We start from the raw sequence: 14,616 nt of genomic DNA on the forward strand, positions 1-14,616 counted from the left end.
TACTAAATTCTGAAGATGTTTAAGTATTTCATTGTATATATGTATGTATTTATTTATTTATTTTTGTACTGGGATTGAACTCGGGTCCTTGAGCTTGTGAGGCAGGCAGCAGAACAACTGAGCTAAATCCCCGGCTCTAAGTATTTTATATTAAACTGTGAAACTTATCAACTTTGTAGATCCTCTTGTACAGTACATCTTATATTATCTCATGATACTAGATTACTTATAACTGCTAATACAGTGAAATTGTTAGGTAGAGTTCTACTTGAGAATATTGACAAGAAAATATCTGTACATGTTCAACACAGATGAAATTTTTATTATAATATTCTTTTTTTATTATAATATTCTTTATCAATACTTGATTGAATCTGCAGATGTGGCAGCAACAGACATGGAGGCCAAATTGAATTCAGCAAAATCAGTATACAAATTAAATTTAAATAATTTCCCATAAATCACATTAGAAAAATTAAGTATGAAATCACTTCAAATTTAATGAATTTTTAAAAATCAACTGATTGCAAATCAATATATTAAACAGTAACTTAATATTTATGTAACTTGAAATTATTAATATGAGGAATGTTTATAGTATGAGCTTTCATATTCAGTTTCCATGACAATAATATTGGCATGCCACAAATGAGTTTCTAAGAAATTCAAAATAAAGATGTCAATATGAATTTTGAAGTCAACCTTTAGTTTCCTAGTCGAAATGTACTATAGAGCCAAAACTAAGTTGACTTTCTTTGAATTTTCACAAAATAATATATTTCATTTCAAATTTTAGGTATGCTTTCTAAGTTATAATTTTTTCACTTAGTTTTATTGTGAGTCACAAAAAATCAAAGTACTATATTTTTTGTCCATAAGTAACAACTAGAGATATAAGAATTTGATTTTCTTTATTTGGTACTGGAAATCGAACTCAGGACCTTGCACTTGCAAGGCAGGGGTGATGCCTTTGAGCTAAATCCCCAGCCCTTGAATTTTAACTCTTTACATTTTGTTTATTTTTTAATGAAATAGATCACTACCTAAAGTGATATTATAACTTTTGCCCCTCAAAAGAGAAAAGGCAACAACAAAAAGTCAGGGTCTCTTAGAAAGGTAGATCCTTATTTCTGTAATTATACAGTGTTCTACAATCCATATACCAGTTCATCACTTAGAAATATGTGAATGCACATTTCCAATAAAAACAGGACATTGTACCTATGTGCAGGTATCTTTCGGTTCCCAACAATCAGAATAACATCACAGAGTTGCTGTTGCTTCAAGTAACTTTCCATCTTTCTGAAGGTTTGCTCAGCATGGTGAACAGCCTGGTAGAACTCTTCAGAGCTACTGGAGTCCAAATCATTTTGAGGTGTCAGTGAATGGCCAGTTGTTGACAGTCTGTAAAAACACACACAAAAATATTTTTTTTCTAAAGTTTACCAATTTTCCATATGTAGTTGTTTTAAAAATTTGGAAAAAAAAATAAATGTGTTTGCCCTTATTAATTACTGGATTGTCAAATTCAATGGCACGGGTCTGAAAATTTTTAATTTGGTTTAAATTATTTACTCTTAAAAAAAACACACATTTTATTTATCCATTCATCGGTTGACAGGCATTTAGACTATTTCTAAGATTTAGCTATTATAAAATGTGCCACTCTAAACCTGGGTGTGCGTATATTGTTGTGGTATGATTCTTTTAATTTTTTGAGAAGATCCCAAGAAGAGGAAGAGCTGGGTCCAATGGAACTTCTAGCTGTAGTTTTTTGAGGTATTTCCACACTGATTTCCATAGTGGTTGCACCTGTTTACACTCCCACAACAAGTGGAGGGCTCCTTTTACCCCACAGCCCCACAAGTACTTGCTATTGGTTGACTTCTTGATAATAGACATTCTTTCTGGAGTGAGATGGAATCCCAGTGTTGTTTTTATTTGCATCTCATGGATGACTAGTGATGTTTAATATTTTTTCATATATTTATTTGCTGTTTCTACCTTTACTACTCAGCCATAAAGAAAGATAAACTTGAGACATTTATAGCTAAATGGATGCACCTTGAGACCATACTCTTAAGTGAAATAAATTAGAAACACATGTGCAAATACCAAATTGTTTCTCTGGTGTGAGAAAGTGTTAATAAAGACCAAAATGTATAATAGATATTATGAAATAGGAAGAAAATATTCAAATGGGTAGGGTGAACTGGTGTTGCGGGGGAGGAAAAACGTGAGAAAAGAAGGAAAAATGATAACAAAGCTTTGTAAATAAGAAGGGAGAGGTTGAAGAGAAGGTAGGGGAATGAGAAAAAAAAAAGAATCAAGATATATCATGTACAGGTACAAATTCCCTAGGATGGATGTGATCATCATGTCTGCCTAAAAGGTACTAATAAACTTAATTAATTATTATAAAAGCAATTATTTCTTTCTAAGAAGAAATAAATGAACTGCAAATTTTCTTGTGTCAAGAAAATATTTTAATACAGGTTGTATTTATGTTAATAAACCTAAAAAAGTCAGTTAATTAATGTACTTATTCTGAAATTAACAAAATGTTAAATGTGTTAAAACGAAATATATGTATACAATGAAATATTATTTAGTTATAAAAACATGAAATCTTGTCATTTTGTAGTAACAAGGATCAAATTTGAAGATATTATGTTATGGGAAATTACTCAGAAAGGCAAATACTGCATGATCTTACTCATGTGGGAAATCTAAAATGTCCATTTCATAAACACGGAAGGCAGAATGTTGGTTACCCGGAGCTATGGAAAAGAAGAGGGAGAAAGGAATGGGAAGAGATTGGTCAATGGATATAAAATTACAGTAAGATAGGAGGAAAATGTTCTGGTGCTCTGTTGCACAATACGGTGACTGTAGTCAACCAGACTGCATTTATATTTCAAAGTAGTTATCTGAGACGATTTTGAATATTTTGAATATTTTTAAAGAACTGATAAATGTGTTGAAGGGTATGCTGATTACTCTGATTTCATTTTAAGTATGTATGTACTTCACATTGTTACTCTATAAACTTATACAATTATATGTCAACTAAAATTAATTTAAAGATGATCAACAAACATTAAAAATTCCCTAACAGTCCCAGAAAATGCAATTAAAACTTTACTTGATAATAATTTCAATGCAAAATTAAGAAGTGAATGAATTCTTAGAAGTTCCTAAAGGGCAAAAGAAAATAAAAAGACATTTATCTAAATTATTTAATGTGTCTAATATGATAATACGAAATTTAACAAGTGTATCACGTAGAAGGAAAATTATAGGTCATTCTGTTTGCATAGCATATTACCATGAATCTCAAGCAAAACATTAGCAACTGAAACTAAAATCAGAAAATTAATCTTAACTAAATTAGACACACGTAAGAACCATCTTTTACTCCTATAGAGACCTAATATATTTATTTGCAAACATACATACCCTATTTAATTGAAACTTTTTTCTCTCTGAGTCTCCGAATGAGGTCTATTTATAATATTTCTATAAAATAGTTTGGGAAGTACTTGTCAGTACAATATAAAGAAATGTAAATAAATCTATTATTGTTAAATAAGAAAACATACAATTGATAGTACTTCCAGCATATATTGTGAACAGAGAAATTTAAAATAATCTACAGAAAGACTAACAAAACTGAACCTACTAAAATCATATGCATTGTTACCTACAATATTTGTCTACACAATATGGTTATTTTCATCAGACTTTTACCTTTTCCTTTGAATATTTGAAAAAAACACAAATTTTGCTTTGCCATGTTTTTACCTTTCACAAATTTGCAAATTACAACCTCCAAATTTGTTCATTTCTCAGAGTATATTTTAGGAAGTCAGACTCAAGAATATGTAGCGAGAACAGCAGAATTCTTCCACACAGTATCATATTAAACAGAAAGTCACAAAATGTACTGTAGTGTTCATTTTTAAATCAAGTCAACATATCATTTGTTCTCAGGTACCTAGAGAAAACTGTGTAAGGATTGGATATTGCCAGGTAAATCAAGACCTCCCCCAAAATAACTCCTTACATTTCCAGTGTGGTACCCAGGATGAATGAACTGGGTCTACAATTCAAAATAATAGAGACAAACATGCAGAATGCTTCCAGATGTGTTAAAAAGAGGTATTAGATAAGAGCTCTAGCACATTAGTATCTACAAGTTAAATGGAAAATGTAGGGCAAAAAAATGTTACACCCCAGTAAAATTTTCATAACCTGTAAAAGTTATCAAGAACAAAATTCATATGCTTCATCTTTAAGCCATGCAACTTGTAGTACATGCAATTTTAAAACAAATAGTAAAAAAAATCAAATAATATAATTTTAACACCTACTGAGAAATTAGAAATAAAATAGAACATGGTGCTTAAAAGAATTTATTCAAAGTCAAAGGCTAATTTCTTTCAGGATTATACCTTCTTTAATCTAGTTATACTAACCCATTTTGAATATAATATAGACATGAGCCTTTTCTAGAAAAGTTTCAGTCAATTGAAAAGTATAAGATTTAAAAGATGACAGAAATAGAAATTGGGCTCTGAAACAAATTTTTTTTGGTACGAATTGATGTTTCTCTTACAGTTTCTTCCTAAAAGTTCTTATGTTTCCAGCTCATCTACATTATGTGAGAATAAGTCACTTTTTTTATCCTATGTCATTGGATCTGTTGGATAAATGGTTATCACAGTTTGCCTTGGTTGTTTATTGAACATTTTCTTATAAATTGCTTGCTTATCTCAAACCTTGGTAGGATTCATTCTCGTTGAGTTTTGATTGGGATGGGATTTAAAAATTAGTTTCCACATGACAATTCATAATTTTAATGCTAAGCTTTCTCATTCAATTTACTTCCCGTCAAATACTCAGTCTTACTCATTTAACAAGTAAGAACTTACAAGTTTAAGAAATGTAGATTATATATTTGGCAATGTTTCTTCAGTATGAGGAAAAACTCTAGTATTGGATTGTCTTGTTATTGCTTGATATTTAATATACTCACCTTAAAAGTTTTTATAGTTTCTTTCCAAAGATAGCCTTTAATATAATAATTTGGCACTTTATTTTTTGTGTTTATTGTGATCAAATAATATAAAACTTCAAGTTCCAAGACAATGAATATTTAAAAATAATGTGACTTCTTCTTATTAAAATGTAAACATGTTTAAAATCTTTCTGGAACTAACATATTAGTTTTCTGTTGCTTTAAAAAAAGTACCTGATATAAATCAACTTAAAGGAGGAAATATTTATTTGGCTCATGTTTTCAGAACTTTCAGTCCATGGTTGACTGACTTCTTTGTTGTGGGGCTGGGGACAAATATTATAGCAGAGGAGGGGAGCAAAGGAAAGCTGTTCATTTCTTGAAAATGAAGACGTAGAATTAGAGGGGAAAAACCAGAAAGGAGAAGCAGGACATCAGTATAGTCCCCAGAGTCATGCTTCCATAATCCAGTCTCTTCAACTAGACCCTACCTCCTGAACCTATCAATTCCTAGTAAAGCCGTCAAATGATGATCTCATCAATGGGTTACTATTTGATAAGCCTTCAGGATCTAGTCACATCCCTAAAATTCCATCAGCTGGGCACCAAGCACATGAGTTTTTAGTGACATTTCTGATCAACACTGTAACACTGACATATACAAGAAACAAAATGCAGAAACATTTTCTTTTACTTCATGAACTACTTTGGCTATAGTTATAATTTCATGCTTCTTTCCACAACCATCTATCTTGAAAGTGTTGCTTCACTGATCAACTTCCAATGAATCCTCCAAACACTTGTCAGCCCTTGCACTCTGATTTCCCTGAACACCTACCTAAAGAGACTGGTCTTGAGCTTTCTTTTACCTTTCATTTTTCTTAGTGGCTTAGCAAAGTTACACATACTTACTTGTTCCCATGCTAAACAGTTGAGGACTAGGCCTGCTTTACTTTTTCTGCACCAATCAATTTCAAGATGAAGAGTTTTTCCAATTGTTATGCTAATCAGTAGTTATGAACTGGGTCTACAATTCAAAATAATAGAGACAGACATGCAGAATGCTTCCAGATGAGTTAAAAAGAGGTATTCAGACAAAAATGGCTTAACAAGTTACATCAGAAGGTAATTACTGCTCAAAGATTTCCTTGTAAATAAATATCAAAAATTATTTGTAAAAACCTACAGTTCTTCACATATTTTGACTTTAAGATCCCCTAACTTCCAATTAGGTCATAAATTCTGCCCATTGCCAATAGTAACGCAGCCTTTAATATCTCCTTTTACCAATTCCATATCATACATTAGAAATTGTTATATAATCTGGTAATTTCTTTAACTTTTACAACACTTCATATTGAGCTTCAATTTTAGTCACTAATTGCAATAAGTTTCAGTTTCTTCAAAATGTCACATTCTTATTTGTTTTCATTGTAGCTTTCAGAGATATTTTTCTTTACCTAGAACCATCAGTCAGAGTACACTGATATTAACTCATTTAACTATAACTACTCCTTCTAAGTAAGTTTAAATAACATTGTTTTTGGAAAAACTTTCTTTTATTTTGATATTTTAGAAGGTTTGCATTATCCTCACATGTTGTAAATATGGCTTAAATGCAACTCTTGGACTTAGAAAATTTTAGGAGCTCATTACCATCTTGCTGAATGAATGAATTAAAAATATTTTGTGAGAAGATGGTGTTGGTCTGATTCCAATATGTTTTTCTCCCTCCCTCCCTTCCTTCCCTCTTTCTTTCTTTCTTTCTTCTGTCTTTCACAAAGCACAAAATATGTTGTTGTTGGAAAATGGTACCATAAAAACAAGCAAAGGAATTTAACACAGTGCAATGATTAGTGAACAAAGGATGAATAATAATGCAATGATTAGTAAACAGAGGATGAATAATAAATGTTTGTGCTGTGAATTGTTGTTGTTGAGTGAACAGAGTTCATGAATGAACAGTGTAAAATAAGTGCTATAACCAAAACATGCACTCTTGCATTTCTCTGCTAATGTATTTGTGTGCACTGTGAGAAACTAAATAATACAGCAGATACACTAATGAAAATAGTAAAAGTAAAACCCTGTAAACAGATAGGATATACTCATTTCAAACAAAGACACTGACAACAACCAGATTCCAACACTATGATTTCTTTAATGAACAGAATTAAGTGGCAAGATAAATCTGGAGAATTTTCTCTCCAGTGAGTGGTTTGAGTCAGCTTTTGTTTTGAGACAAATATTTTAGAGAACATTTCTGTAATATCAAGCAAAAGAATCATCCATTCCACAGCTCTTGGACATGAAACTAAAAATAGTAAAATATGGCTTTATTTAAGTGAAAACTTCTGTTTTAGCCACTCAAGTGTAACATATATATGAGATAATGTATATCTCATTAGACTGATTTGTTTTCAATGCTTAAGTATTTTATTTGAGGCATATGTTATTGTAATAAAAAATCATAGTCCTTGTTACAAAAAAGTTCAAAGAATGCCCAAGAAAAGTAAAAAGAAAGAAATTTCAATGAATAAATAAACCATTTTGCCTTGTTATATTAAAGAAGGAAAATGCCATCCTCACATATCAGTGTCAAAGAATAAACCAGTTTTCAAAATATGTGCTTAGTTATGTTAAGCATACTCATTTTTGAGTCTTTTAATAACCCCTGAGAGGTTTAGCTCTAGCAAATAGTATAATGAATAAAGTTCAAGTACCAGGTGTTGCTACTTAGAACCAAGAAAAATGAATATAGTCATTAATGTTGCTTCTGGGTACAATTTTATTTTATAAGATAATTGGAATTTTAAGTAAGACTTTTTATCAGAAGTACTGAAGCACATTTACACACACATAAGCACACAGGAACATAATAGAAAATTGAAGAGATGTAAGACTTACAAAACAAGAAAAATATTTATATATTCTAGAGTATCAATTGATGAATTCTGTATCTCAGTTAATGCATCTGTAAGTTGAAATACCATTAAATGTTTCTGATGTGATCCTTGTGAAAATATGTTTTGTTTAGGGGTGCTCTGTAGGCTGGGACATGGTGGGACATGCCTATTAATCCTAGCACTTGGGAAGGTGAAGCAGGAGAATTGCCATGAGTTTGAGGCCAGTCACAGCTACAAAGTTAATTTGAGGTCAATATGAACTACATAATGAGAGCTTGTTTTAAGAAAAAAATGAAGAAAAATTTAAGGTGCTTTGTGATATATGTTTCAAGTATATTTCCAAGGAAATAGTATATGTGAAAGCATACATTTTTATGAATTAAGTACACATAAGTAAAATGCGATGTTACCTAAAAAATTAAACTTATTAAAAATAATCCTATAAGAAAAAACGAATTTGTTTTTTTCTTTGGTTTTAAAATTTAAAAATTGACTTCTCACATATATGTATTTTAGGTTTTTTTCATTAAGTTTATTGGTATATTTTAGGTATACAATACAGTTACATTCATCATGGGATCTTGTACCTTTACATGACTTATCTTGGTTCTTATTTTTTCCCCATTCCCCTTCCCTCCGTTCACCCCTTCCACCCTTCCCTATTTACAAAGACTTTTTTCCATGTTTTTCCTTTTCTCATATTTTTTCTTTTCCCTTCTTTCCTTTCCCCTACCCCTCTCATTCCCCTACTCCCTTACACCATTTCTTCCTATTACACAATATCAATTATATATTTTGATCCTTATTTACACTTTCAGTTTTTCACACCAGAGAAACTATTTGGTATTTACACATGTGTGTCCTATGTGTCACTTAAGAGTATGGCCTCAATATGCATCCGTTTAGCTAAAAATGTCTCTAGTTTCTCATTCTGTATGGCTGAGTAGTACTCCATTTTATAAAAACAAAACAAAACACAACATCTTCTTTATCCAGCTTCCAGTTGATGGGCAATTGGGCTGCTTCCAAGTTTTAGCTATTATAAACTGTGCTGCTATAAACATGGGTGCACATATATCACTGTGGTATGATTCTTTTAATTCTTTTGGGAAGATGCCCAGTAGGGGAATAGCTGGGTCAAATGGGACCTGAAGTCCTAGTTCTTTGAGGTATCTCCGTACTGATTTCCATAGTGGTTGCACCAGTCTGCACTCCCACCAACAATGGAGAAGGGTTCCTTCCTGTCCCCATCCCCGCCAGCATTTGTTATTTGTTGATTTCTTGATAGCAGCCATTCTTTCTGGGGTGAGGTGGAATCTCATTGTTGTTTTCATTTGCATCTCTTGAATGACCAGTGATGTTGAATAGTTTTTCATATGTTTATTTGCTGCTTTTACTTCTTTGTCTGAGAAATGTCTGCTCATTTCAGATGCTCATTTTTGAATTGGGTCTTTATATTGGGGGGGGTCTGATTTTTTTCAGTTCTTTATATATTCTAGATAGTAGACCTTTGTCTGAGGAACAGCTAGTAAAGCTTTTTTCCCACTTTGTAGGTTGTGTCTTAGCTCTGTTGGTGGTTTCTCTTGCAGTGCGGAAGCTTTTTATTTAAAAAAAAATTTTTTTTGTCCTGAGGATGAAACTCGGGTCCTTGTGCTTGGGCAACAGGCTGTGAAACCACTGAGCTAAATTCCCAGCTGCAGAAGCTTTTTAAAAAGATAAGATTCCAGTTGTTGATTGTTTGTGCAACATTTCACATATATGTATTTTGAACTAAAAGTGTTTTTAAATATTTGAAATTACAAAACTTGATATAATTGAAATATATTCAGTAACTTTAAGCTCAAAGAAAATTGTGGCTATCTGACTAATCAGAAGTGTTGAACAACACCACATTTAGATACCAAAAATTCTCAAAATGAATAAATCAAAATATAAAATGTTGGAAAAAGACAACTCAGAAGGAGATAGTGGCATTAAAAATGTAATAAAATTATAAAAAATGCTTCTAATATAATTTGATCATTAATAAATAATGTGAATGATTTAATTATGCAATGCCTATCAATCATATTTTATGCTTTTTCTTCCAACAATATTTCAATGTGCCTAAGACCTTAAAGTAAATTTAAATCTAGGATTGATAGTAAAATTAATTTTACTTAAACATATAAAAACCATAAATTCAGAGATCTATACAAATTATCCTCAGTCATTTGTTGTCATTAATTCTTGAGAAAAAAATGCCAGATTGTGAAAATGTGATTTTTACTTTTGTTAAGATACTTTGGATATTATCTACACACACACACACACACACACACACACACATTTTTCTCACCAGAATTCTGCTGTTATAATTCCATATTCTCAGAAGTAACTTAATTTTGCAGTGACAGAAAATCAAAAGAAAGGAAAAAATTATTGACATACTTTAAAAATTTAAGTGAATAATTTTTATTTTATTTTTATATTTATGTTACAAAATAGATATGGTTGTGTTTGGAAATTAATATTTTTATCCCAATGATATCCTTGATCATTTTTTATGATCAACATGTATTAACTCCTTCTCCCTTTTTCCATCTCCAAAATGTATTTCTTCCCAAAAATCTCTCCTTTATTTACCTATTTATTTATTAGCTCTCTCATTTAATAGAAACCATGTGATATTTCACTTTCTGTGTCTGATTTATTTCACTTTATATTAGTCTCATTTTTTATATTGTCACCTCATTTTCTTTCAAATGATGTGATTTCATACTTCTTTATGGCTGAATAATATTCCATTTTGTGTATGCCAGATTTTCTTCAGCCATTCATCTATTGATGGTCATAGGGCCTCTTGGCAGAAAGTAGCTATTGTTAACTATAAACTTAAGCAACTATAAACATGGTTATGTATGTATCACTATACTATAAGATCTTTAACTCTTTTAACAGAGTTGAGGTATTACTGTGTTAAATGGAGTTTTTATTTTTAGTTTTATGAAGAGTCATCATAATGATTTCAGTAGTTTCATTAGTTCACATGCCTACCAGCAATATTTTCTGCACATTCTCTTCAGCATTTGTTACTTATTGTGTTTTTTATTTTGTTTTCTTTTGTTTTGTTTTGTTCTTTTGGTATTGGGGATCAAACTCGGGACCTTGTGCTTGCAAAGCAGGTGGCAGAACCACTGAGCTAAATCCCCAGGCCTGCTTACTGTGTTTTTAATGATAGCCATTCTGACGGGAGTAAGATGAAATCTCAGAATTGTTTTCATTTGAAATTCTCTAATGTCTGAAGATGATGAAAAATTTTCCATGTACTTATTGGCTCTGTCCACTTCTTCTTTGAATAAATGTCTATTTAGTTTGATAATGCTTTCAATTGTATTATTTGGTTTGGGGGCTTTTTTCCCTTATTTATATATTCTAGATAATAGTTTTCTGCCAGAAGAGTAAATGGTAAAATATTTTCTCATTCTACAGATTATCTTTTCAACTTTTTGTTTGTTTCTTTTCCTATGTAGAAGCTTTGTCATGGGATGTAACCATTTTAGGTTTCTTGATATTCTTTCCTGTGCTGTTGGAATTCTGTTCAGGAATTCTTTGTCTGTGCCTTTAGCTTCAGGCATTGTCCCTATTTTATCTTCTGGTAGAAATTTCTGTTTTTATAATGCTTCTTTGATCCATTTTGATTTTTTTTGCTTAAATTTTTTGGTACATTTTAGGTATCCAATATGTTCATATTTATCATTGGGTGCTTATACATGTACGTGATATATCTTGGTTCTTATTTTTTCCAGATTCCATGTCCTCCCTTCACCCCCTCCACTCTGCCCAATTTACAAAGGCTTTGTTTCCATTTTTTCCTTTTCTCATAATTTTTCCTTTTCCTTCTTTCCGTTCCCCTTCCCCTTCTACTTCCCCTACAGCTTTGGACCTTTTCTTCCTATTTCAAATTATTAATTATTCATTTTAATGCTTATTTACACTTTCAGTTTCTCACACTAGAAAAACTATTTACCCATGTGTGTCCTATTTATTTTACTTAAGAATATTGTCTCAATATGCAACCATTTAGCTATAAACGTGTCTAGTTTCTCTTTCTTTATGGCTGAGTAGTACTCCATCTTATAAAAGAAAAATACAACATCTTCTTTATCCAGTTTCCAGTTGATGGGCACTTGGGCTGTTTCCAAGCTTTAGCTATTACAAACTCTGTTGTTATAAATGTGAGTGCACATATATTGCTGTGGTATGATTCTATTAATTCTTTTGGGAAGATAACCAGCAGGGGAATAGCTGGATCAAATGGGACCTCCAGTCCTAGTTCTTGGAGGTATTTTCATATAGATTTCCACAGTGCTTGCTTGCACCAGTCTGCAATTCCACCAACAATGGAGAAGGTTTCCTTTCTCCCCACACCCTGCTAGCATTTGTTATTGGTTGATTTCTTGATAGCAGTCATTCTTTCTGGGGTGAGGTGGAATGTCAGTATTATTTTCATCTTCATCTCTCAAATGACAGTGATGTTAAACATTTTTTCATATGTTTATTTGCTGTTTTTACTTCTTTGTCTGAGAAATGTCTATTCATTTCAGGTGCCCATTTTTGAATTGGGTCTTTGAATTTGGGAGGTCTGAGTTTTTTCAGTTCTTTATATATTCTAGATATTAGTCCTTTGTCTGAGGTACAGCCACTAAAATTTTTTTCCCACATTGTAGGTTGTCTCTTAGCTCTGTTGATGGTTTCTCTTGCAGTGCATAAGCTTTTTAATAAGATGAGATCCCAGTTGTTGATTCTTTCTGCTAGTTCCCATGCTACTGATGTTGTGTTCATAAAGTCTTTTCCTGTGTCAATGTCTTCAAGAGTTCTACCTAACTTATCTTCCAGCAAGGTTAGTGTTTCTGCTTTAATATTTAGAACTTTAATCCACTTTGATCTTAGTTTAGTGCATGGTGATAGATATTGGTCTAGTTTTAATCTTTGGCAGGTTGAAATCCAGTTTTTCCAACATTATTTATTAAACAGATTATCTTTCCTCTAATGAGAGTGGTTGGCTCCTTTGTCAAAGATGAGGTGGTTGAGTATGTCTGGAGTTGTTTCTGCATCTTCTAATCTATTCCACTGATCCTTGGGTCTGTTTCTTTGCCAGTACCATTCTGTTTTTGTCACAGTAGCTTTGTAGTATAGTTTCAAGTTGGGAATTGTGAAACCCCCTGCCATGTCTCTTTTGCTGAGAATTGCTCTTGCTATTCTAGGCTCTTCTGTTTCCAAATGAACTTTTGGATTGTTTTCTCTAGTTCTGTGAATTATATTGTTGGAATTTCAATCGGCATTGCATTAAATCTGCATAGCAGTTTGGGAAGTATGGCCATTTTCATTATATTGGTTCTTCCTACCCAGGAACAAGGGATATCTTTCCATTTTCTTATATCCTCTTTGATCTCTTTTTTCAGACTGCTGTAGTTTTCAGTGTAGAGGTCTTTTGTTTCCTTTGTTAGATTGATTCCTACATATTTCATTTTTTTGGATGCTATTGTAAAATGAATTGTTTTCCTAATTTCTCTCTCAGTGAGTCTGTAATTTGTGTATAAGAAAGCTATTTTTTTTTTAGTGTTGACCTTGTATCCAGCTACTCCACTGAATCTGTCAATTAAGTCTAAAAGTCTTTTGGGAGAGTTTTCTGGGTCCTATATGTAAAGTATTATATCATCAGCAAATAATGACAGTTTAACAACTTTCCTATCTTTATTCCTTTTATTTCTTTTTCTTTTCTAATTGCTGTGTCTAATGTTTCTAGAACTATATTGAACAGGATTAGTGATAGTGGGCATCCTTGTCTTGTTCCTGATTTTAGCATGAAAGTTTTCAGTTTTTGAACATTTAGTGTGATGTTGGCTGTTGGTTTTTCATAGATAGCCTTAATCAGGTTGAGATAAAGACCTTGTATTCCAATTTTCTGTAGGGTTTTTAATCATGAATGGGTGCTGGATTTTGTCAAATGCTTTTTCTGCATCTATTGTGATAATCATACTGTTTTTGTCCTTGGCTCTGTTAACATAGTGTATTACATTTATTGATTTATGAATGTTGAACTATCCTTGCATTCCTAGGATAAATACCACCTGATCAGGATGTATGATCTTCTTGATGACCCTCTGTATTCTGTTTCTCAGTATCTTGTTCAGGATTTTTGCATCTATATTCATTAGGGAGATTGGCCCGTAGTTCACTTTTTTGGTTGAGTCTTTCCCTGGTTTTGGAATCAAAGTAACACTTGCTTCCAGGAATGAATTTGGAAGCATTGCTTCCCCTTCAATTTAATTGATGAGTTTAAAGAATAACATCGATAGTTTTTCCTAAATGTCTTGTAGAATTCAGCAGTGAAGCCATCAGGACCTGGGCTTTTCTTTTTTGGTAAATTTTTTATTACATTTTCAATTTCACTGATTGTAATTGGGGTGTTTAGCATTTCTATATCTTCTTCGTTTAACTTTGGCAATTTGTATGTATCTAGGAATCTGTCTATTTCTTCTGTGCTTTCCATTTTATTAGAGTAGAGGTTCTCAAAGTAAATATTGATGACCCTCTGGGTTTCTGCTGGATCTGCTATGACTTCACCTTTTTCATTCTTAATTGCATGAATTTGAGCCTTTTCTTTCACTTTTTTGGTAAGATGGGCTAAAGGTTTATCAATTTTAT

General features: G+C 31.9%; 1 protein-coding gene across 1 annotated transcript in view; it reads right to left on the minus strand.

Annotated features, from left to right (window-relative positions):
• Positions 1 to 14,616, minus strand: part of Klhl1 (kelch like family member 1) — a 422,969-nt gene that overhangs the window by 266,358 nt on the left and 141,995 nt on the right. The window contains exon 2 of the mRNA XM_004844289.4: positions 1,222 to 1,404. Within this exon, the coding sequence (XP_004844346.2) occupies positions 1,222 to 1,404 (183 nt within the window). The remainder of the gene's footprint in view (positions 1 to 1,221; positions 1,405 to 14,616) is intronic.

This window comes from Heterocephalus glaber, unplaced genomic scaffold (assembly GCF_053883595.1).
Source record: "Heterocephalus glaber isolate CG9 unplaced genomic scaffold, H.glaber_assembly_v1.0 deba00001577, whole genome shotgun sequence".
NCBI lineage: Eukaryota > Metazoa > Chordata > Mammalia > Rodentia > Bathyergidae > Heterocephalus > Heterocephalus glaber.